Source organism: Schistocerca gregaria, chromosome 1, assembly GCF_023897955.1.
Source record: "Schistocerca gregaria isolate iqSchGreg1 chromosome 1, iqSchGreg1.2, whole genome shotgun sequence".
In the NCBI taxonomy this organism is placed as follows: domain Eukaryota; kingdom Metazoa; phylum Arthropoda; class Insecta; order Orthoptera; family Acrididae; genus Schistocerca; species Schistocerca gregaria.
Genome location: NC_064920.1, coordinates 962175225 through 962201939, shown reverse-complemented (window position 1 = coordinate 962201939; position 26715 = coordinate 962175225). Strand labels below are relative to the sequence as shown.

The 26715-nt window shown below is 39.2% G+C and overlaps 1 protein-coding gene across 1 annotated transcript in view; it reads right to left on the bottom strand.

The window, feature by feature from the left end:
• LOC126276364 (sodium leak channel NALCN) overlaps positions 1-26715 on the bottom strand; it is a 361108-nt gene that overhangs the window by 222080 nt on the left and 112313 nt on the right. The window contains exon 8 of the mRNA XM_049977270.1: positions 17967-18214. Coding sequence (XP_049833227.1) covers positions 17967-18214 — 248 coding nt within the window. The remainder of the gene's footprint in view (positions 1-17966; positions 18215-26715) is intronic.

The window sequence follows — 26715 nt, the reverse complement described above, 5'->3', positions numbered from 1 at the left end:
TCCAGTAGTGAAAGTCAACAAGGGAAAAAGTGTACGCCAGATGAAAATTTTGCAACAATGTTACGGCAAATTATGAGTAACATGGAAAGTAATATAATGAATAGGATGGAAAGTAGTGTGAAAGAAGACAATAGTAGGATGGATATAACATTAGTAGTATGAAAAAAGACATTAGCAGGATGTAAAACAAAACTGATAGCATTAGAACTGACATGGTTAGTTTAAAGGATGAACTGAAGAAAGAAATTAAAAAAGAGATTCAGGGAGTCAACTCTAATATTTCAAAATTAAATAACAGAACTGAGGCAGTAGCTAAGGACTGTGATGAAAAGGCAAAGAAGGTAGAGCAGCATACTGAAAAAAAATTAACATTGATGATTAGTAAATGTGTAAAAGAGGGGAAAAAAGCTTTGTGATGACTGTAGTAGGAAGGTGGCGGCTTCTGAAAAACAGTGTAAAGATGAAGTCAAAGCTGCCAGGAAATTTTGTGCTGAAAACAGGGTTAAACTTGAGAATCAAATATATCAGATTAAAAATGATTTTGAACCAGAGGTAGAAACCAAGTGTGCTGTAGAGGTAGAGGAAAAACTGGTAAAAGTAAATATAACCGTTGATTCAAAATTGGCTGAAATAGAGAAAAAGATGGAAGAAGTACAAAATCTAAAGCATAAAACATGTAGTGTGCTAAACAGTTCATTTGTTAGTTGTAAGAAATTTAATAATTTTGAACCATTTGGGGAAGTGAATCCACTGGATTTCATTAGAGAATTTAATGATTTGCCTGAATCAAGGAATGACAAAGAGAAAAAGTCATTTGTGAGAGGTTTTTTGAAGGGGAGATGCTTATGGATGGGCAGCTCAAGTAGCTGATAGCTGTACTTCGTGACAAAGCTTTGAGAAAGCATTTATAGATGAATATTGGTCCAAAGAGAAGCAGCAGAGAATTTTGAGTGACTTTTGGGGAGGAGAGAGATTTGACTCTAGGAAGAATATGGTGAAAGGTTTCTGTCAGCTTTGGATAAACAAACTGAAATATTTGGACAAAGAGCTAGTCAGTGAATCAATAATTATGGGTTTAGAAACTGAGTTCCCTCAGAAAGTTAGAGAATTGCTTGTGCCTGCACTTAGGGGTAATATTAGTGATTTCTTAAACTATTTTTATAAAGTGGAGAGGGTGAAGCCCTCAGTGGAAGATTGTAGGAGGACTTTTGATGGAAATAATCAATCAGGGAGAGAATGTCAGGTAAACAAGATGAACATGACTAATTATAGTAGAAATTCGAGGCATGGTTAGGTGGAGGATAGCCAGAATGAGCACGGAAATGATAGGAGAAATTCAAGTAAAAGAATTGGAGGAGATTACTTTATTCTGGACCAAACCATGTAAACTAGATTATGCTCCAGTTTTGGCTCGCACTTGAGCAGGTAGTGATGAAGAGCCAGGTGCATATAAATGTGCTGTGACGACAGGTAAGGGTAATGTAGATAATAGTAGTAAGATGAGTGTAATTTCTAATTATAGTGACATGTTGAATGATGGAGTGGGTAGCAATGTTTATCCCATACAAGGTGAGGAGGAACTTAATAAAATTAAGTGATGAAACAGAGTGGGTTAATGTTACTCAGGATTTCCAAAGTGTCGAAATGGATTTTAAATTTTTACAAAAAGATGAGGAAATCAGGTCATTTGCTTTGTGGTCTAATACTGGAAACAAGGATCAACTAATTAGCCAAATGTTTGAGGATAGTGAAAATGATAAAGGGTCTAATTCTGACAGTAGTTGTAATGATGACAGAAGTAACGAATCCAGTATTGATGAGGACAAGGTACTTGAATTTATAATTGACAATGATGGCCAGGTGGTAAGTAAAGAAAGAATAGGGGAGGATAATATTAGTCCTAAAGAAGAGTTAGAGATTGAAAGTCGTAATGAGGAAGAGGGACAGGCTATCTTTCATTTGACTGTGTCTGATAATTAATTTGGTAAGCAATATGATAGTTTTTCCAGGGAAAGGATTAATGAGAATCTGTTGTATGAATACGATCACACGATACATAAAAAGGAAGTGTGGCACTCTGTAATAACAGCAAGTGTACAAGGTATACATGTTAAGTGTATATTGAACAGTGGTAGTGATTTGAATGGTATTTCACAGGCATTTTCTGAATCTATTAAGAACACAGAGGGTATAGTAGTAATACCTGTTTCTGGAATGAAAATCATTGGTGCTACTGGTAAGCTCTCAAAAAGTGTGAAACAAGAGGTACTATTAACTGTGGAATTGTCAGGGCAGTTGCTGGAGTGCAATTTCTTCGTAATTCAAAATCTTAGCATTGATGTAATATTTTGGACTAATTTCTTGTGCAAATGTTGTGTAAATATTGATTTTGCTAGTGGTAAGTTTAGTTTTCAGTACAATGGAAGTAGGTACGAAGTATCATTTTTGGAAGATATGGACATGTGTGTGGATACTGAATTAGATTTGCCATTAAGAGTTTCAACCACGGAGCCGGTTACTGAGGAAGAAGAGGACGGGAGAGTAACATTGGATATAATAAAGAGAGTTGAGGATATTAAAGGTATTACAAAAAGTCAAAGGGAGGAATTAAAAGGTATTCTCCTGAGCAACTGTGCGGCATTTTCAGACAGGCCTGGTTTGGTAAAAGATTTTGAATGCAAATTAAAGTTTAAGGATCATGAACCATTTTTCAAAAAACCTTATATTATTCCATTCTCAAAAAAAGAAGCGGCGAGGAAAGAAATTCAAAAGATGGTCTCACTGGGGATAACTGAAAGGTCAAACAGCAGGTATAATAATCCACTTGTGGTTGTAAGAAAGAAGAACAGTGGTGTCAGGTTGGTTCTGGATGCCAGGAAGTTAAATGAAATTGTAATAGGAGAGAATGACAGACCCTCTAACATAGATGAAATTTTGCAAACATTCCATTGATAAAAATTTATGACTTCTTTTGATGTGATTTGTTACTATTTAAGTATCAATCTGGGCTAGGAATCTAGGCCATTTACAGCATTTTTACATGAAGGTAAGTGTTACCAATACTGTGTGCTGCCATTTGGTCTGAGCTTGTCTCTGTGTGTGTTTATCAGAGCTGTTGATAGTGTGCTAGGTGAGATATTAACCAATGAAATAAAGGTCTATGTAGATGATATTCCAGTAGCGAGTGCAGAATGGTTCAAGCACTGTGAGATTCTGAACAAAGTACTGGGAGCTATGTACAGAGGAGGTATGAAACTAAAATTAAGTAAATCTGCATTTATGAAGAAGGAAATTTCGTTTTTGGGTCACAGGATTAACGAGGAAGGTAGACTGTCTGATCCAGAAAAGCTTGGTGCTTGCTGCTATTGTGGATTTCCCACCCTGTTTGGCTTCTACCGAAAGTTTGTATCAGATCAGTTATTTAACCATCCTTGCCTTGGTAATCTGTTGAAAGAGAATGTAGTGTGGATTTGGACAGAGGAGTGTGAGAGGCATTCTAGAGTTTGAAAAAAGAATTGGTAAATAGAAAGATGTTAGGACATCCAAATTTTTCACTGCCTTTCTGTATGAGTACTGATGCAAGTTTTTGTGGTTTGGGGTAGAAATTTTCCAGTTAGTACATAATGAGATAGGGGTTGAACATAAAGCTATTGATTTTGCTAGTAGGACAATATAGGCACATGAAAAGAGCTATTACATTTCAGAATCAGAGGCTTTGGCAATTAGTTTTGGGTTTCAAAAGTTTGAGTACTATTTGTTTGGACATAAGACCATAGTGTATACAGATCATAAGGCTTTGAGTTACCTTCAGAAGTGCAGGGGGTGATGTGATGATGCAAGCTGGGATAATTTTAATTCCCCTCTTGTTTTGTCATCTGTCTCCTTTAAATTCATTTTGTTACTTTTAAATATTTACCAATAGTATACATGAATATAACCTGCATTTTGAAAGGAATGCCCTCAGTTTTAAAGAACATAACACCAGTTTATTTTGAGTATCCCTAGTTAGTATCTTTTGTTACAGAGTGAAATCAGTGATTGTTTCGTAACTTAAATTCTGTTGTTGATGTATACACAAGTATAAATCTGTAATAATTGTAAACAATTAGAAGATGAAGTACTGGTAATCTTAAAGTATCTATTTAGCTCTATTCAAAAACATGAAAAGATGCAATTTTTCGATGTATTCAGTTAATTTAATGAGTTAAGTTTTAATTGTAATTTCTGTAAATTTAACTTTCAGCACCTATTCTTGTGATGATATATAAGAGCTCGATTTTTGGTCACAAGACAGTCAGTCCATGGCCGAGTTTCAGACAAGTAACCTGTGCTGGTTATAACAACAACAATGCTTCAAATTATCTGTGAAATAAGTATTGAACAATTAGGCCCTGTTTAAAAACCAATGACAGTGGCTGCTCCATACACACCTGTTTATTCTTCAAGAACTATGGACTTTGTGGTTACGTTTTACTGCTCATAGATGTTCAACAAGAAACTATTGTAGCAGTATGTGGAGTTTCACCTGCAAACTATTAATGAGGCTTATGGAACGTTTAAACAATAGCACACTGGCCTTACACATATAATTGTGTAATAGTTTGGGGTTGTGCAAAGTGAAAATTAAAGTACCGAAAAACCTAACTGTGCATCTGTCAGCTACATCATTTAAGGTAGGCAGTATCGGAATCCACAAACCCCATTTTTCAGCAATTGTAGCAATTCAGTACGTCGACACGGAGGACAACAAATGAATAATTAAAAGCAGGTGGAATCGCCACAACTGATGAGTCAATATTTAAGACTTACTGCTTTATGACTATTGTCTGGGCTGAAGATGAGTGAATACTTCTGAAGATAGATAAAACTGTCCAAATCTGATGTTTGCTTAGAACACTATAGAGCTTAATTTCACATGGTCCTATTGGGTGCAGTACATCCTTGTTGCCTCTGACCTTCGAATTGACTTACGTAGCCAGTCATAAGAGAACTTGCAGTTTACTGTGGTCTTCAAACAACATGAAAGTGTGGCACTTCCGTATATGTAAATAACTACCAGAGGTTAAAGATGTGGTTACTGATAGAAATCCATCCTAGAGCCTATCATACATTCAGCCCTGAACCTTTGGATGTGTGTCTTGAAACTTATCCTCCAACTCACTGTGTACACTGACTTTTCAGCTCTAACTCTGGAACCACAGATGTCACATTTAGGGAGAAAACAGAAAGACATAATGGTTGGAGGAGGATTTTTGTAGGCTGACTAAGCATAGATAAAATATTATAGTCATAATTTTACAAATATATTAGAAGGTACTGAACCTGGCAATGCTTTGCAACTACTAAATAGGTATGGAAATTGTACGAGTGGAAGTCTAAAAGTAAAGGGACTTTTTGCAATTTCTTGCTGTACGGCTTGATAACACTATTAGTATCCATGGCTGAAGTATAATTGTTAGCAACAACTCTATCAATGTGCCACTCTTATTCCCACACTACTCATTGTATTGTAGCAGACTGGGAAACATGGCAGTTCCATTGCTAATCTGCTCCAAGAAGGAAATGATAGGCAGTGATTTGATTTTTGTCTGCAGAAGGTGTTAAACCTGTGGAAATTATTTGTCAAATGCAAGCACATTACAGTGACAGTTGTTTATCATGAAGCAAGATCTACTAATGGACAGAGCTTCAAATGGCGAAGAATTTCTCTATGTAACAAGGAAATATTGGGCAGGCCATTAACGTTAACAACTGAAGACAATTTCAAAGTCTTGAAGGTATGGTGGTGATGGAAAACAGATGTGTGTCAGTGTATGAAATTGCCAATACTTTTCATGTCAGTCATTTTCAGAAAGTGTGTGCAAGATGGGTACTGAAAGAATTGTCAGCACAGCATGAGATGCAAATGATGGACATCTCTCATAAACATCTGACCTGATGTCATTGTGATGGAGATGGATTTCTATAGCAAATTGTTACTGTAGATGAAATGTGGGTGCGTCATCATGAACCAGAAAGTAAGGTCATGAGCATGGTTTGGAAACACCCATCATCACAAGAATAAGAAATTTAAATATCATCCATCAGCTGGTAAGATTATGCTAACACTATTCTGGGACAAGCAAACTGTGGTAGCCATTCATTTCATCCCAAGAGGTGAAACTGTGAACAGTGAGAAGTATTGTGATGTGTTGAAGACTAAATACAAACCTGCAACAAGATCCAAACACTGCGGAAAACTGCAAAAAGGCATCATCCTGCAGCAAGGTGACACTCAGCCAGTTTTTGCCAAATGAATGGCCAAAACAATAAAGGAGTTGGAATTTGAATTGCTGGGACACCCACCACACAGTTTAGACCTGGCTCCAAGCAGTTTCCATATGTTTGGACCACTGAAGAAAATTCCCAGGGGGAGATTTGCAACCAACACAGAAGTCACTGATGTAGTGCAAAACTGGTTACAGGTGCAACCAAAAAACCTTTCTTCTGACAGAATCAACAAACCTGTGGAATACTGGACAAAGTCCATTGAAAGGTGGGGAAGTTATGTAGAAAAATAACACATGTTTCAGTTTTCTATCATTAGAATAAACATTCCTTTTCTCAAAAGTCCCTTAATTTTTTACTTCCCCTCATATTTACATCCTAATCTCCTTCTCCCCCCTCTCTCCATCCATATCCTCCTCTGCCTCTCTCTGTCCATCTCCTCCTCTTCCCCCCTCTCACTGTCCCTGTTCATGTCCATCTCCATCTAATCCTCCTCCCCCCTCTCACTGTTCATCTCCATCTCTCCTGCCCCCCCCCCCCCCCAAAAAAAATCTCTGTCCATCTCCACCTTCCTCCTCCTCCCCCTGTCCATCACCCCTCTCCATCCATCTCCTCATTTCCTCTCTCTCTCTCTCTCTCTCTCTCTCTCTCTCTCTCTCTCTCTCTCTCTCACTCTATTTATCTATCTGACCTTGAGTCTTGTTTATTGTTCTTGCAAATGAAACCTTAATTGAGAAATGAAGTTACTTAAAATGAATGCGTAAATTGGTTGGGATAATTAATGTAAGGGTTACAACAGAGACCAATCCAGCTGCTGTATCAGTGAGGATATTAGCTTCAATGACAGTATTTCTCACAATTTTAATCTGTGAGTGGCTAGGACTGCAAAGTTTCAGATTCCATAGTAGTGTTGAAATCTTAAGTCAATAAGCCATAACTAGAACACTCCTATTTCCTCTTAAAACTGATGGCGAGGTGGAAAACAGCACACTGTTGTGTAAACAATTTTTGAAACTTCCTGGTAGATCAAAACTGTGTGCCGGACCGAGACTCGAATTAGGTTCTGAGTTTGAGTCTCGGTCAGGCACAGTTTTAATCTGCCAGGAAGTTTCACATCAGTGCACACGCCACTGCAGAGTGAAATTCTCATTCTGTAAACAATTTTTGTTTAAAATTATACGTAAGGAGGAAAAATGTATGTGGAAGAAACAATTTCTCTAATGGTTTACACTGAGGTGACAAAAATGATGGGATAAATCCTAACATTGTGTCAGGCCTGCTCCTGCCTAACGTAGTGGAGCAACTCGACATGACATGGACTCAACATGTCGTTGGAAGTCCTCTGCAGAAATGCTGAGCCATGCCGCCTCTACAACCACTCACAACTGTGACAGTGTTGCCAGTGCAGGATTTTGTGCATGAATTGACCTTTGGACTATGTCCCATGTACATTCGATGGGATTCATGTCGGGAAATCTAGTTGGTCAAATCATTCGCTCGAATTGTTCTTCAAACCAGTTGGGAACAATTACGACCCGATGACCTGGCGCATTGCCATCCATAAAATTCCACCGTTATTTGGGAACATGAAGTCCATAAATCACTGCAAATTGTCTCCAAGAAGCCAATCATAAGCCTTTCCAGTCAATGATCCATGTAAACACAGCCCACACCACTATGGAGCCACCACCAGCTTGCGCAGTGCCTTGTTGACAACTTGGTCCATGGCTTCATGGGGTCTGTGCCACATTCAAACCTTTTCACCAGCTCTTACCAACTGAAATTATAGCTCATCTGAACAGGCCACTCTTTTCCAGACATCTAGAGTCCAACTGATATGGTCATGAGCCCAGGAGAGGCACTGCAGGTGATGTTATGCTGTTAGCAGAGGCTATTGCGTCGGTTGTCTGCTGCCATAGCCCATTAATGCCAAATTTTGCTGCACTGTCCTAATGGATAGATTTTCTGTATATTCCAGAATGATTTCTGTGGTTATTTCATGCAGTGTAGCTTGTGAGGTAATGGGTGAGTTATGGCGCCCTGAAAAAATTCTAAGTTCAGAGGAAGCAGTGACCACATGGGCCGCTCGGCTAGCCGGTGCAAGGCAGCAAACCCGTGGTGCCGAACGTTAGCCGGATGAGATGGGTAGCCCCAGTGCATGGTCCATCGAGCACATGGCTAGGAATTCCTTGGTGATGCTGTGCGCCGGGATGGTCAAATATGGCGGACATTGTAAAACCTCAATGGCAGACATTTCACAGTTCGTGTATAAATTAATAGTAGACAGATGAGTAATGATAACTCAAAAAGAAACATGTACATTACCATCCCCCCCCCCCCCCCCGCCCTTCGCCCCCACCATGAACCATAGTCCTTGCCGTTGGTGGGGAGGCTTGCGTGCCTCAGCGATACAGATAGCCGTACCATAGGTGCAACCACATCAGAGGGGTATCTGTTGAGAGGCCAGACAAAATTATGGTTCCTGAAGCGGGGCAGCAGCCTTTTCAGTAGTAGCAGGGGCAACAGTCTGGATAATTGACTAATCTGGCCTTGTAACACTAACCAAAATGGCCTTGCTGTGCTGGTACTGCGAATGGCTGAAAGCAAGGGGAAACTATGGCCGTAACTTTTTCTGAGGGCATGCAGCTTTACTGTATAGATAAATGATGATGGCGTCCTCTTGGGTAGAATATTCGGGATGTAAAATAGTCCCCCATTCGGATCTCCAGGCAGGGACTACTACTCAGGAGGACGTTGTTATCAGGAGAAAGAAAACTGGCGTTATACGGATCAGAGCGAGGAATGTCAGAGCCCTTAATCCGGCAGGTAGGTTAGAAAATTTAAAAAGGGAAATGGATAGGTTAAAATTAGATATAGTGGAAATTAGTGAAGTTAGGTGGCAGGAGAAACAAGACTTTTGGCCAGATGAATACAGGGTTATATATACAAAATCAAATAGGGGTAATGCAGGAGTAGGTTTAATAATGAATAAAAAAAATAGGAGTTCGGGTAAGCTACTACAAACAACATAGAGAACACATTATTGTGGCCAAGATAGACACGAAGCCCATGCCTACGACAGTAGTGCAAGTCTATATGCCAACTAGCTCTGCAGATGATGAAGAAATTGAAGAAATGTATGATGAGATAAAAGAAATTATTCACATAGTGAAGGGAGATGAAAATTTAATAGTCATGGGTGACTGGAATTTGATAGTAGGAAAAGGAAGAGAAGGAAATTTAGTAGGTGAATACGGATTGGGGGTAAGAAATGAAAGAGGAAGCCGCCTGGTGGAATTTTGCACAGAGCACAACTTAATCATAGCTAACACTTGGTTCAAGAATCATGAAAGGAAGTTGTATACATGGAAGAAGCCTGGAGATGCTGACAGGTTTCAGATAGATTATATAATGGTAAGATAGCTTTGAGGGATGAAGTAGTGATGGCAGCAGAGGATCAAGCAGGTAAAAAGACGAGGGCTAGTAGAAATCCTTGGGTGACAGAAGAAATACTGAATATAATTGATGAAAGGAGAAAATATAAAAATGCAGTAAATGAAGCAGGCAAAAAGAAATACAAACGTCTCAAAAATGAGATCAACAGGAAGTGCAAAATGGCTAAGCAGGGGTGGCTAGAGGGCAAATGTAAGGATGTAGAGGCTTATCTCACTAGGGGTAAGATAGATACTGCCTACAGGAAAATTAAAGAGACCTTTGGAGAAAAGAGAACCACTTATATGAATATCAAGAGCTCCGATGGAAACCCAGATATAAGCAAAAAATGGAAAGCAGAAAGGTGGAAGGAGTATATAGAGGGACTATACAAGGGCAATGTACACGAGGGCAATGTTAAAGAAGGGGAAGAGGATGTAGATGAAGATGAAATGGGAGACATGATAATGCGTGAAGAGTTTGATAGAGCACTGAAAGATCTGAGTCGAAACAAGGCCCCGGGAGTAGACAACATTCCATTAGAACTACTGACAGCCTTAGGAGAGCCAGTCCTGAGAAAACTCTACCACCTGGTGAGCAAAATGTATGAGACAGGCAAAATATCCTCAGCCTTCAAGAAGAATGTAATAATTAGAATCCCAAAGAAAGCAGGTGTTGACAGATGTGAAAATTACCGAACTATCAGTTATCTATGTACATGATGTCCATGAGGGAACAGCACATAATTTCTTACTGCTTGCTTTTGTGCAATCAATACTTTCTTTCTAAGTGATGAGTTATCCCAGAAAATTAATCTGTATCCATTGGAAATACAAAAAAATATGTCAGGATGCTAATACATTTGTTTCCATGGCTACCAATTGTATGAAGAGCACACATAGCTGAACTTCAGTGTTTGAGAAGCTCAGTAATACACTTTTCCAGTTCAAGTTTTCATCAATATGCACGCCAAAAAATTTGGAACATTCTGCCCTATTAACTGACTACTGTTCTTGTCCTAAATTAGTTGTTGCTATGCCTCTCTTTCAAATTCTAAAGGTGGCAGGGGTAAAATACAGGGAGCGAAAGGCTATATACAATTTGTACAGAAACCAGATGGCAGTTATAAGAGTTGAGGGACATGAAAGGGAACCAGTGGTTGGGAAGGGAGTGAGACAGGGTTGTAGCCTCTCCCTGATGTTATTCAATCTGTATATTGAGCAAGCAGTAAAAGGAAACAAAAGAAAAATCAGAGTTGGTATTAAAATCCATGGAGAAGAAATAAAAACTTTGAGGTTCGCCGATGACATTGTAACTCTGTCAGACACAGCAAAGGACCTAGAAGAGCAGTTGAATGGAATGGACAGTGGCTCGAAACAAGGATATAAGATGCTCATCAACAAAAGCAAAACAAGAATAATGGAATGTATTTGAATTAAGTCGGGTAATGCTGAGGGAATTAGATTAGGAAATGAGACACTTATAATAGTAAAGGAATTTTGCTATCTGGGGAGCAAAATAACTGATCATGGTCAAAGTAGAGAGGATATAAAATGTAGACTGGCAATGGCAAGGAAAGTTTTTATGAAGAAGAGAAATTTGTTAGCATTGAGTACAGATTTAAGTGCCAGGTAGTCGTTTCTGAAAGAATTTGTATGGAGTGTAGCCATGTATGGAAGTGAAACATGGACGATAACTAGTTTGGACAAGAAGAGAATAGAAGCTTTCGAAATGTAGTGCTACAGAAGATTAGATGGGTAGATCACATAACTAATGAGGAGGTATTGAATAGGATGGGGAGAAGAGGAGTTTGTGGCACAACTTGACTAGAAGAAGGGATTGGTTGGTAGGTCATGTTCTGAGGCATCAAGGGATCACCAATTTAGCATTGGAGGACAGTGTGGAGAGTAAAAATTGTAGAGGGAGACCAAGAGATGAATACACTAAGCAGATTCAGAAGGGTGTAGGCTGCAGTGGGTACTGGGAGATGAAGAAGCTTGCACAGGATAGAGTAGCATGGAGAGCTGCATCAAACCAGTCTCAGGACTGTAGACCACAAAACAACAACACAACATTACCATTCCAGAATGAGATTTTCACTCTACAGCGGAGGTGCGCTGTGGCTGTGGCTAAGCCATGTCTCCGCTATATCCTTTCTTTCAGGAGTGCTAGTTCTACAAGGTTCGCAGGAGAGCTTCTGTAAAGTTTGGAAGGTAGGAGACGAGATACTGGCAGAAGTAAAGCTGTGAGTACTGGGCGTGAGTCGTGCTTCGGTAGCTCAGATGGTAGAGCACTTGCCTGCGAAAGGCAAAGGTCCCGAGTTCGAGTCTCGGTCGGGCACACAGTTTTAATCTGCCAGGAAGTTTAACATTACCATTATTTGCACAACAATTCTGATGGTGTAATTAGATTTTCAATATTTTTATTAGTTTAAAGTTTAGTATCTGATTGTAAATTATACAAGTAATATCTAGCAACAAATTTCCAAAATCTAAATGTTTCACCCGATTTCATTGATTGACGTGTCTTTAGACAGCTATTAGTGTAAACCTTAATTTGTATAAATTACAGGCATGTAACTTGAATAGTACATGAGTTATTGGAGGTCAAAATGGCCGATTACTATTGATCGCGTCAGGCCATAAGTACTCCACAGTGACACAAAAAAACGGTAGCAGCATGCTTATAAATATATTTATTCATCTAAGTCTTTGTTTATATCTAATATATACTATTAATGAAGATTCTTTTTAAAAGAAAGCACAGAGGCTATAGGCTATTGGCCTACCTTATGTTCTGTTCCTTTGTTCTATGTTCATTTAATTTGTTTATGTATTTAATAATGAGTGTTAGAGTGTGTTTATGGTCCAGCTGCAGGAATATTTATTTAATTTCAAGTTATTTAAATGAAAATCCAGTATTTCAAATGTGTTTCATTATGTTCTGTGGGTGTGTTGGATTGAAGACATGGTGTGAGCACTCTAGCCAATCACAAAGCTCGTGAATGGGGAGACTGGATGGAAGTGAGTTCGGGAGAAAGGACAGTGGTGCAGCAGAGACTTGGAGAGTGGGGAGGCGTTTGTGCATTGTCACGGCAGATAGAAATACTTTGGAGCGCCGACTTGTACACTTGTGAGATTTCCGTGGCTTCTACAGTCAAGACGTGGTGTGCGTTTAGAAGTGAATATCTCACGTGCTATGTTGTTGTTCATAACTAATTACATGCAGTAAGAATCTATTGTTTCCCTGTTATACAGCTTATATTTTACTTAATTTCTGGACCATCAACACCAATAAGCATTTTGCAGAAATATACCGCATTCACAAAAGGACTTCTACTATCGTACTCTTCATTTAAAGTCATTAAGATAATACTTGCAGATTTTATTTAATTGGAATCTCTCATTTATAAATTTATATGTTACATTCATAATTCGCAATTGCCAAGTGACAGAAACCTTCAACCATTCAATTCAAAGTGTGTATTGTTATCATATGCTGTAGACTCAGCAGTACTTGGCGGGTAATGTGGCAACAACGTATCCCAGGCCTTAGACAATGAAACCAGCCAGAACTTTTAATATTGCAGCGTTGAGTCTGAGGGTACATAGTTGAAGGCCACCCCATCACCATTTCATTTGATTTTTGTTTGGTCTGTTAACACTGTCAACTCTACATAACACCACTGCTCTGTCATTAAGTGAAGGCAGTCAGCCACTGCATTGTCCACGGTGAGAGGTAATGCAAGAAATCTGGTATTCTGAGCACATTCTTGACACTGTGGATCTCAGAATACTGAATTCCCTAACAACTGAAACGGAATGTCCCATGCGTCTAGTTCCAAATACTAATCCCATGTGTTTTGTCAACTCAGTGTAAATGCCCTGATATCTAAGTTAAAACTGACTTCGAGAAAGAAAATGAAAGCCTTACATTTTTGGAGCACAGCATTTTCTTTTCCTCAATCAGTTTTAACAGAAAATTTGTATGCTGTCATTTAAAAGAATTTATAGCCTATTGTTGTTGTTGTTGTTGTTATCTTCAGTCCTGAGACTGGTTTGATGCAGCTCTCCATGCTACTCTATCCTGTGCAAGCTGCTTCATCTCCCAGTACCTACTGCAACCTACATCCTTCTGAATCTGCTTAGTGTACTCATCTCTCGGTCTCCCTCTATGATTTTTACCCTCCACGCTGCCCTCCAATGCAAAATTTGTGATCCCTTGATGCCTCAAAACATGTCCTACCAACCGATCCCTTCTTCTAGTCAAGTTGTGCCACAAACTTCTCTTCTCCCCAATCCTATTCAATACCTCCTCATTAGTTACGTGCTCTATCCACCTTATCTTCAGTATTCTTCTGTAGCACCACATTTCGAAAGCTTCTATTCTCTTCTTGTCCAAACTAGTTATCGTCCATGTTTCACTTCCATACATGGCTACACTCCAAACAAATACTTTCAGAAACGACTTCCTGATACATAAATCGATATTCGATGTTAACAAATTTCTCTTCTTCAGGAACGCTTTCCTTGCCATTGCCAGTCTACATTTTATATCCTCTCTACTTCGACCATCATCAGTTATTTTACTTCCTAAATAGCAAAACTCCTTTACTACTTTAAGTGTCTCATTTCCTAATCTAATTCCCTCAGCATCACCCGATTTAATTTGACTACATTCCATTATTCTTGTTTTGCTTTTGTTAATGTTCATCTTATATCCTCCTTTCAAGACACTGTCCATTCCATTCAACTGCTCTTCCAAGTCCTTTGCCGTCTCTGACAAAATTACAATGTCATCGGCGAACCTCAAAGTTTTTACTTCGTCTCCATGAATTTTAATACCTACTCCAAATTTTTCTTTTGTTTCCTTTACTGCTTGCTCAATATACAGATTGGATAACATCGGGGAGAGGCTACAACCCTGTCTCACTCCTTTCCCAACCACTGCTTCCCTTTCATGCCCCTCGACTCTTATGACTGCCATCTGGTTTCTGTGCAAATTATAAATAGCCTTTCGCTCCCTGTATTTTACCCCTGCCACCTTTAGAATTTGAAAAAGAGTATTCCAGTCAACATTGTCAAAAGCTTTCTCTAAGTCTACAAATGCTAGAAACGTAGGTTTACCTTTTCTTAATCTTTCTTCTAAGATAAGTCGTAAGGTCAGTATTGCCTCACGTGTTCCAACATTTCGACGGAATCCAAACTGATCCTCCCCGAGGTCTGCATCTACCAGTTTTTCCATTCGTCTGTAAAGAATTCGCGTTAGTATTTTGCAGCCGTGGCTTATTAAACTGATAGTTCGGTAATTTTCACATCTGTCAGCACCTGCTTTCTTTGGGATTGGAATTATTATATTCTTCTTGAAGTCTGAGGGTATTTCGCCTGTCTCATACATCTTGCTCACCAGATGGTAGAGTTTTGTCAGGACTGGTTGTTCCAAGGCCGTCAGTAGTTCTAATGGAATGTTGTCTACTCCGGGGGCCTTGTTTCGACTCAGGTCTTTCAGTGCTCTGTCAAACTCTTCACGCAGTATCGTATCTCCCATTTCGTCTTCATCTACATCCTCTTCCATTTCCATAATATTGTCCTCAAGTACATCGCCCTTGTATAAACCTTCTATATACTCCTTCCACCTTTCTGCCTTCCCTTCTTTGCTTAGAACTGGGCTGCCATCTGAGCTCTTGATATTCATACACGTGGTTCTCTTCTCTCCAAAGGTCTCTTTAATTTTCCTGTAGGCAGTATCTATCTTACCCCTAGTGAGATAAGCTTCTACATCCTTACATTTGTCCTCTAGCCATCCCTGTTTAGCCATTTTGCACTTCCTGTCGATCTCATTTTTGAGACGTTTGTATTCCTTTTTGCCTGCTTCATTTACTGCATTTTTATATTTTCTCCTTTCATCAATTAAATTCAATATTTCTTCTGTTACCCAAGGATTTCTAGCAGCCCTCGTCTTTTTACCTACTTTATCCTCTGCTGCCTTCACTACTACATCCCTCAGAGCTACCCATTCTTCTTCTACTGTATTTTTTTCCCCTATTCCTGTCAATTGTTCCCTTATGCTCTCCCTGAAATTCTGTACAACCTCTGGTTCTTTCAGTTTATCCAGGTCCCATCTCCTTAATTTCCCACATTTTTGCAGTTTTTTCAGTTTTAATCTACAGGTCATAACCAATAGATTGTGGTCAGAGTCCACATCTGCCCCTGGAAATGTCTTACAACTTAAAACCTGGTTCCTATAGCCTATGTCCTCCTCAATTTAACAGAGAATTGTGTAACAGTTTGAAGTAAAACATTCCAGATTTGAGATTTCCCATTTATACATTACATATATTCTTATACATCACACATATTTAAAAATATACAGTTAATGGCAGTCCAAATTTTAGTTAGAGCATCGTGTAAAAATCTGAAATAAACTGTTCAAGAATTTTTCAAGATATTTGCTACGAATGTTCTCCCTTAATGTATTATGTGCATATTTATTTACTACATATGTTTAAAATATGTAAATTATGTCAGTTTGAAAGTTTATTACAATACTGGTATTGTGTAAAAGTAGGAAATAAATCCATCAAGATTTTTTTGAGATTCTGACTAACAATGTTTCCCCTTTACATAATACATACACAGTTATGTACTACAAATATTTAACACATACATAGCTATGAGTATTGTGTAAAAATTTGAGATTTTTGTCACAATTTTAAACTACAACTGTCTTTAAATAGCATCATAGATGAACATATGTGTCATGGGATTGAGGGCTGGAGGAGGAGAGAAAAACTTGAAAGGCAGCAAGGAAAAGGATATGTAACTTAGAAGTCATGTAATCTAACACAGTTGCAGTCAGCCCTATCTCAAATTGCAGTGAGAAGCACAAGCTTACTGTTTATCTGACTGCAGATACTAGTTTTATCTATGATATCTAAATTCACTAACATACAGTACCTAACCAAAAGAAGTATTTAATAAAATTTCTGTTATTTTAATGAGATAGCCTTTTACATGTTTGTAGGTTTTCCCAGCAAATGTGCTGCTTGAAAATCTCTTGGGCATGCAGCTGGATTGATTGGTCATTGTAGAACACCTTTTGATTGTGTAACTAGCCATTATCACTAGGTTAACCCTGCTGACTGGTTTCCAGAGTCTCAAATCATCTTTTGCTGAACTAAGAAGTTTACTCTTGGCCTGCAGGCAATACACACAGTGGATTGTGTTGCCATAAAATATTGCCAATTTTTTTCGATTTTTTTGCTGGTGTACAGGAAGTAGGCAGCCATATATCACACAATGTGAGAGTGCATAAAAGCATAAATGAGACAAATCATTAATATGTTTCAAGAAAGGTGCACTGAACGTAAACAGCACACTGATCCAGAAGGCAATGAAATTGGAAAGTACTGAACACTGTCTAGAGACTAACAATAAAGTGAGATACAAAGATGCAAAAATTTATATATATATTTCTTTTGGCTTAGCCAAGTGTGTAACCTAGCAGTAAATAGAAAGGTGGGAGAATGTGTAGCAAGACAAAGGTGGAGCGTAGACTGAGGACCACCACTCAACTCCTGAGTAAGTGTCACAGCCATTATCATGACTGGTGTGTCATGCAGCTCATACATCTGAGAGAGATGGCAACACACTCTAGTTCAGCAGTCAGTCAGCTGTAGTAACAAAATGAAGATGCTGTATTGTGTCACCGAAAATTTGTTTTATAATGACAATCAATTCAGCTGCGGGCCCAAGAGACTTTAAAGTTATATATACCTTTTATTAGGCAAACTGCACTCCGAAGTCATGCCATTGCTAAGGAATGTAATGACATAGCTTTGATTCATTGCTTACAGATTGACAACAATAAATTTAAAATGCTATCGGAAGAAATTATAAGAAAATATATGACATGCTTCTTATTTTACCATGTCCTGTATGTATTCTAAAGAAAGTATTGATATTCATTCACTAATTACAGTTTACTTAGTGCCACATACAGCTGCACAAGAGCCACCATCAGCTAACCAGATCTTTCTAACTAGAACACTGAAATGCATTTAGCAGCAAGGGAATACAGCATAAAGTAAAATAAGAAAAGAGAGGGAGTTCAGAATAAACCCTCTGGATATTGTGAATGAGGTACAGGATAGTACAAAATAAATCGTCCTTAAAAATTACATTTTTTATCACTGTACACAGACATAAATTTTCACAAACAAACAACAATTTAAAATTATGCTGTTATATTCAAATGGTTCTCTTTACCTGTGATGTCGAACTGTTTGCAATATGTCCACGCACTCCCCACATCTGCTGGAATTGTACTCTGATCTCATTAAATGTCTCTGTTATCACAGCAATAAACACATTCTTCACTAGCCAAGCAAGGAAGAAGATCATTGTGCTGAAATAAAATACAGCTCTCCATCCAGGTAAACTGTCTATGGCACGATACATAATGAAAACCCATCCTTCTTGGGAGGCAGCTTGGTACACAGTGAAGATGCTTGTTGCTGTTAAAGAAATATAGCTTCAACAACTAAATAACAACTATGTAGTGTAAATAACAAAATCATTTATTGCTTAACAAAAATACAACAACTAAACTAACAATGGCTGCCTATATATTGACAGAGTGCTTTCCATTCATTCATTCATTCATCAAGATGTATGAGACAGGCGAAATACCCTCAGACTTAAAGTAGAATATAGTAATTCCAATCCCAAAGATAGCAGGTGTTGACAGATGTGAAAATTACCAAGCTATCAGTTTAATAAGTCACAGCTGCAAAATACTAACGCGAATTCTTTACAGGCGAATGGAAAAACTGGTAGAAGCCGACCTCGGGGAAGATCAGTTTGGATTCGTAGAAATATTGGAAAACGTGAAGCAATACTGATCGTATGACTTATCTCAGAAAAAAGATTAAGGAAAGGCAAACCTACATTTATAGCTTTTGTAGACTTAGAGAAAGCTTTTGACAATGTTGACTGGAATACTCTCTTTCAAATTCTAAAGGTGGCAGGGGTAAAATACAGGGAGCTCATATTGATAGAAATTCTTAAGGGATGGCGAATGAATCAAATTTTATATTAACAGGCAGAAACAACCACTGCAGGCTACATCTGTTATGTATACATCCTTCTTTAAACTCAATGAAATAACAGGTGGCTGCTTCTATAATGTTTAGTAACAATAAATTGTTACTAGTGCTAATTTACTCACATTAATAACAATGGGAATTACATAAAGGGTTAACATACAGTTTAAGTCTTGCTCCTACATTTTTTATGGCCATATGATCTCTGTGGAAAGTAGTGGTAACAGGTAAAGGGTGAGATGAATCAAGATACTTCACAGGTTTGTTGGACAGCAGAAGAGATACATAACTTGCCTAAAACTTTCCTCAACCTTTCTAAAATGGTGTCCTGCTGTCTGATCAAGCTTCAAAGTATCTTGATTCAAACTACACCTTTGCTGTTCCCACTACTCACCATATAGGTAATATATTCACAAAAAACCTAGGAGCAAGACTGTTACTGTGTATCAAATCATGACAACATAATGTAGCCCTGTAACCAGCACTCCCACTATAAACAGTGTCACCTCTGAAAGTTGCCATGTCACATATACATGCTTTTCACAACTGAGAAGTTTTATCTACATCATACTCTGCAATCCACGTAAGAGCATGTGATGGGACGGAGAATACCTCATACTATTACTAGTCATTTCCTTTGCTGTTCCACTCACAAAAGAATGAGGGAAAAATGACTGTCTACATGCCTCCACATGAGCTCTAACTTCTTGTATTTTCTCTTCAGGGTCCTTATCCGCAATGTATGTAGGAAGCAACATAATGCAGTCAGTTTCAAACACAAGTCCTCTAAATTTTCTCAATGGTGTTCCTCAAAAAAGAATGTCACCTACCCTCCAGCGATTCCCTTTCGAGTTCCCGAAGCATCTCCGTAATGCTTCTTTGTTGCTCGAACCTACCAGTAACAAGTCTAGCAGCCTGCCTCTGAATTTCTTCAATTTCTTCCTTTTATCTGGCCTAGTGCAGATACCAAACACGTAAGCAGTACTCAAGAATAGTTTGCATTACAGTCCTATAAGTGGTTTCCTTCACAGATGGACCACACTTTCCTAGAATTCTCCCAATAAACCAAAGTCAACCATTCACCTTCTTACCACAATCCTCACATGGTAGTTCCATTTCATATCGCTTTGCAAAGTTATGCCCAGATATTTAAATGATGTAACTGTGTCAAGCAATACACACACACTACTAATGCTTATTTGAAAATTACGGGGTTGTTTTTCCTACTCATCTTCATTACTTTACATTTTTCTACATTTAGAACTAGCTGCCATTCATCATACAAACTAGAAATTTTGTCTGAGTCTTCCTGTATCCTCCTACAGTCACTCAACTTCAACACCCTACTGTGCACGATGGCGTCATCAGCAAACAACCGCAGATTGCTGCCCACCCTGCAAACCAAATCTACATCTACATCTACGTGATTACTCTGCTATTCACAATAAAGTGCCTGGCAGAGGTTTCAATGAACCACCTTCAAGCTGGCTATCCACCGTTCCACTCTCGAATGGCACGCGGGGAAAACGAGCACTTAAATTTGTCTATGCAAGTCCTGATTTCTCTTATTTTATCGTGATGAATTTTTCTCCCTATGTAGGTGGGACTAACAAACTATTTTCACAATCAGAGGAGAAAACTGGTGATTGATATTTCATAAGAAGATCCTATCGCAACAAAAAGTGCCTTTGATTTAATGATTGCCACTCTAATTCACGTATCATGTCTGTGGCACTATCTCCCCTATTTTGCGATAATACAAATGACCTGCCCTTCTTTGTACTTTTTCGATGTCATTTGTCAGTCCCACCTGATGCAGATCCCACACCCACAGCAGTACTCCAGAATAGGGCACACAAGTGTGGTGTAAGCAGTCTCTTTAATAGACCTGTTAAACCTTCTAAGTGTTCTGCCAATGAATCACAGTCTTTGGTTTGCTCTACCCAAAACATTATTTATGTGACTGTTACAATTTACGCCATTTGTAATTGCAATACCTAAGTATTTAGTTGAATTTACAGCCTTCAGATTTGTGTGACTTATCGCGTAATTGAAATTTAGCAGATTTCTTTTAGTAATTATGTGAATAACTTCACACTTTTCTTTATTCAGGGTCAATTGCCACTTTTTGCACCATACAGATATCTTACCTAAACCATTTTGCAGTTCATTTCGGTCATCTGGTGACTTTAAAAGACAGTAAATGATAGCATCATCTGCAAACAATCTAAGAGGGCTACTCAGATTGTCTCCTATGTTGTTAATATAGATCAGGAACAACAGAGGGCCTATAACACTTCCTTGGGGAACACTGGATATTACTTCTGTTTTAATCGATGACTTTCCATCTATTACTATGAACTGTGACCCTTCTGACAGGAAATCATGAATCCAGTCACACAACTGAGGCGATATTCGATAGGCACGCAGTTTGGTTAGGAGACACTCGTGAGGAATGGTTTTGAAAGCCTTCTGGAAATCTAAAAATATGGAATCAATTTGACATTCTCTGTCAATAGCACTCATTACTTCATGAGTATAAAGAGCTAGTTGTGTTTCACAAGATCGATATTTTATGAATCCATGCTGACTATGTGTCAATAAATCATTTTCTTCGAGGTACTTCATAATGTTCAAATACAGTATATGTTCCAAAACCGTACTGAAAATCACCGTTACTGATATGGGCCTGTAATTCAGTGGATTACTCCTACTCCCCTTCTTGGGTATTGGTGTAACTTGAGCAATTTTCCAGGCTTTACGTGCAGATTTTTCTGTGAGAAAGTGCTTGTATATAATTGCTAAATATGGCACTATTGTATCAGCATACTCTGAGAGGAACCTGCTCGGTAAACAATCTGGATGGGAGGCCTTGGCTTTATTAAGTGATTTAAGCTCTGCTATGCTACACCAAGGATATCTACTTCTATGATTCTCATCTTGGCATTAGTTCTTGATTGGAATTCACGAATATTTACTTCATCTTCTTTGGCAAAGGAGTTTGGGAAAACTGCGTTTAATAACCCTGCTTTCGTGGCAGTGTCATCAGTGACTTCACAGTAGTTATCGCACAGTGAAGGTATTGATTGCGTCTTACCACTGGTGTGCTTTATGTATGACCAGAATCTCTTTGGGTTTTCTGCCAGTTTTTGAGACAGAATTTCGTTGTGGAAATTATTAAAAGTGTCTTGTACTGAAGTACACACTAAATTTGAACTTCTAAAAAACTCTGCCAGTCTTGGGGATTTTGGGTTCTTTTAAATTTGGCCTGCTTTTGTTGCTGCTTCTGCAACAGCAATCTGATCTGTTTTCTATATTATGGGGGATCAGTACCATCACTTATTAATTTATGTGGTATATATCTCTCAATTGCTATTGTAGAGGGGATGTTGGACAAGGATGGGCTGTCAGGATGTGCCGTATTAAAACTCGTATGAGTTTCCCAAGTGATTTATTATTTCCAGCCACAGTTCCCTGTTCCTCTCAGTCTGCACCACTGGGTCCCGCTATGCTGAGGGCACCACTTCACTGACTGCGAAACAGATTGGCACGAAATGGCTGCCTCAGACCCGTGCAATGCCCAGCTGTGTGCAGAGTTGTGATGACATAGGCTGCACCGGCATTTGACTCAGCAGTCTTCGCCCGTGCCACCTCAGCGCCGCTCATGGGAAGCTGCAGGGCGGCCCACTGCGTGATTCTTTGCCGTCATAGTTAGGATCGTGGTGACAGCAAGCACCTGGGATCCGACAAACAAATCTGCGGCCCTCGCCTCGGGATGGCTCCAGTGTGTGTTGGGAGCCAACAAGACTGCCCGCAGTAGTGAGCTGTGGAGTGGCCCACTGCTGGCTGGCTGCGGACCCCACGTTGGCCTACAGGGTCGAACCAGGGACCGCCATGGACTGGAACGCTCATGCCCCATCTGCTGCTGCCGCCTGTAGCTGGCGGTGTGACACACCCCACCGTCCAGGAGAGCTGTCACACTTGGATGCCTTGTTAGTGCCTATTTATAAACGGCTGTGCGCCTCTGTTTTGCTAATGTGTCATTCTGAGTCCTGTACTCATAAGACCTGGGTTGTGCCAGTGGGCCCCTTCTGCCTGTAACACATGTCATGCAAACCACTGCATTTACTCTTTTCAGCGTGTCTACGGCTCTGTGGCCTCTTGCTCTGCAATGAACTGGTTTGCTGATCTCAAGAGACCTGACTCAAGAGTTTGATTTAAAAAAGGGCAGATTCTGCCTTGGCAAAAACTCTTAAGTTGCTTCTGGGCAGTACAGCAGTGGCTGTGTAACATTAAATTGTGTGACTCCTATTACGTTACACTTAGTTCCATTGATTAAAATTCCATTCCCCTCAAGCTCAACACATTTCACTTCGGCAAATATTCCCTGCTCAAAACAACTTGCTACTACTATTAATTTTTCGTAGGTGGAGAACATCCAATGCTTCCCAACCCATTGCAAGCTCAATTTTGGCTCCAATCCATGATGTCCCTTGAACAGTCTATTTCTTCCCTCTATGGCAGCTGTGTAATTCCTCTCGTCATCTTAGTGTACCGACTGTTAACTGCCGTGATCAGCAATACCTCCTCAGTTTTTACTTTTACAAAGTTGTTCAATGCTCCCCACTTCACTGGATACATGTTGTAACGTACCCTCTCTCTGTTATTGTTTTTTTTTTTGTTATTGTAATTGTGGAGATATGAAATTATTGTAGCGGTTTGCTTAGTCAGCTGTACTTTGGAATTTTTTGACATTAAATGGAGCCTGAAACTTGCATAATAAATACTTCGCGTGAAGTGCGATTTGCAGCAAAAACAAAAATTAATTTCAGAGATGCAATCCACAGAATATTAACAGAAAAACTTTAGAACAATGCACACAACTGACTAGACACATTCATAGGGTATGTACATTTGTGTACGAGTGGTTGCGATCTGATGAGAAAGATCTATCTTAATTTTGTTTGTGTAAAATAATTACTTCATAACACACTCGGAGATTGCGAACGTACAATCAGGGTAGAGGCATGTACTTTCTATCATTCCCAGTGGCCTGGGTAAAAAATTGCAATTATTTAAATTTAAGAATATTTCTTTTTCAATTGGACTCCTATTTTATTACGAAAAGGAAGATTGCAGGTTCTGAATGTCTCGGCAAAAACACAATGAAATTAATCTTAGCGGCCACCAAACGAAAGTAGTAAGCACAATCATGTACCTCTATTGTTGAGCAGTGCCATCGTAAAGATCGTCACCTCCATCTAAAATTCGCCTTCTCGAATTAACAGAGTAATTTGTACTCCAGTGGTATGGGATTTAGGCTTCATCTTGACAGAAATTATAGAACACAATTTTCATCATTTAACACCTTCATTTAACACACACACATAGACATGAAACTATACAGTATGTCTTTACGCCTGCACATCAGAACAAAAAGGGTAGTTAATACTAGAAGTAATAAAAGAATCTTGAAATTAGTCCTTTGTCTCTCAATGATAAAAAAGTTTTTTAGAGTATTCCTCTGGTATGACAGTCACACAAATTTTCTTCTTGTATCTTTGAGATTAAGTTACAACATTTTTAAGTTCCTTTTCAATGTGGACCATGAAACATTGAAACTTTGCATTTTTCCCCATAACTGGGAATTGGAACAAAAGATACACTCATGCGCTGTCGCTCATTACCATTACCATTGCAACATGGTAGAAAAGCAGCAAATTTCACTCGCTCCATTGTTAAATATAACCCTGATGGTAGTTCCTTCTGCACCTTGCACAACCCGCGTAAATATTGGTCCGTCAGTAAGAAATTGGTATTTATCTGGGCTCACAAAGCGTGATGCAGCACTTCATGCAGATTCATTATCACTCCCTCTACATCCCACACACTGTCAACTACCCCCTGCAGAAGTCTAGTTGGCACCACCCGGCTATCTAGGATTTCCAGACACCCCTGTAAGGTTCCCAGGTTACGATTTATTACACCTTCTGACGCCTTAGCGTATTCCACTACCTGGCCTGCAAATGAAAGGAGTAACTGTGTGTTATTCAGGACTTCCCCTTCCAATGTTCCTATCTGGGTTGCGTGCCAAGCTTCTGCTGCTCTGTTCCCCACTGCAAGTTGCCTCACTGCTTCTACTGTGTTGTTCATCTCCTTTATATCGCTTTCGTCCGCAGTTCCAAAGACTGTTTTCAATAATTTCCCCCCCTGTATTCAGCCACCCTTGTTTCTGTCTTACCTGTGGCACTGTTTCTTCCATACATCCTACCTGCTTCCGTAGCGTCTCATAAGCCTCATGCAATTTATTGTACTCCCCAGCTACTTCCTTCAGCATTCCCTTGATCTCTTCACATTGCCTAAGTTCTTCAAACACTTCCTCAAAGCTCCTTACTTAATTCTGAGTTTCCCATATGTTCCAAACCAACCTTAATGCCCACTGGTGACTTGACACCACCACATCTTCCTGCCTCAAGTACAACACACTTCCATCCAGGTGCTGCAACCGCAAGGTGTCCACCCCAATGGTGAAGAGATGGATTACCACCAACACTCCCCTTCTTAGTGACCTGAGGACAGGAATCACCATCACCCTTCCTCCCTCTTCAAAAAGACTGCTGTCCCTAGCAGGCTCACAATACTCGAAAACACAAACAAGAAATGAAAATACAATGCCTAATTAATCTACACAAACCCAATGATACATAACAAAAAACTACAAATACTCCACTACTTTCTGGATCGCAAAGCATAAGGTATATCATGCTGTACTCTACCTTCCTGGTTTTCTCAGCGCTGAACGCCTCTTTTCACTCTCTCTTTCTTCCTTTTCCCTTCCTGTGACATGCCTGGAATCACATCAGAACAACCCTTATATGGCCGCAACCACCCAATGTGTACTATCATTGTTCTAGTTGGCAGCTGAAGCTTAACATTAATGGAGGATGTGGTTTCAATTACTTGGTATGGACCTTGATACTGTACTGTCTCTTGCAGCAGTCTCTCCGCGATATTTTCAGAAATTTTATAAATTATATAACTCAGTACATAGCTCAAAATATCTCTTCTTATCTTACCGATTCCTAAACTTTAATATATTATGATTATCAATGCAAAGTAGTTTCAAGCCCTATTATTCTTTGGTGCGTGCATGTACTCTATGGAATAGCTTCTCTGCTATCTATGTTTTCTCTTATGAAAACAATAATTGAGATCTTGCCAATTAGCCGTGAAAGAACGAAGATGTATTTGTATGTATTGTTGAGCTAGTCGCTATCTTGATGAAGTAAGTGTGTTCGCGTATTATTTAACTGCTTATTATTGACAGTGTCTGCTTAGTACGCCGTGTTGCACAGGATCAGTGGGGAACGTTTGATTTACACTGGACGAACCTGTCGTTTTGTACGCTCAAGATATCCAGTTTATTACTTTCAATAAATGGGCTAACATGGTCTTACCAGCAGATCTCCGGTCTTCCCCATGAGATCACCAAAAGTTAATAATTATTACAAATGTTTTCAGGAGATCGACTGACAATTTTCCTTGCACCGAGACTTCAAAATTGCTTCACTGCCTTTTGGAATTTAAGTTAAGCTCAATTTAATCAGGATACAACAGTATTGACCTGTGTGAATGTGATAAGCCTGCTTTGTGAATGAAAATTTTCCTTAATATACGCATGTTTTTTACTATCCTGATCAGTGAAACTAAATCAGGCCGGTGTGAGAGAGGCTTTTAAATTTCAGATCCCACACAAAATATTAAAATACCTCGTGATGAACTTCTTCGTTTTACCTTTTGGCATGTAGGGACTGGATAGCATTACCAACTGCCCTACTCTATACTGTGGTAAACTTCCTTTCCCCTTCACTGTGTCTTCCTGCCTTTCCAAAGCCTTTGTATTCGCCTTTTGT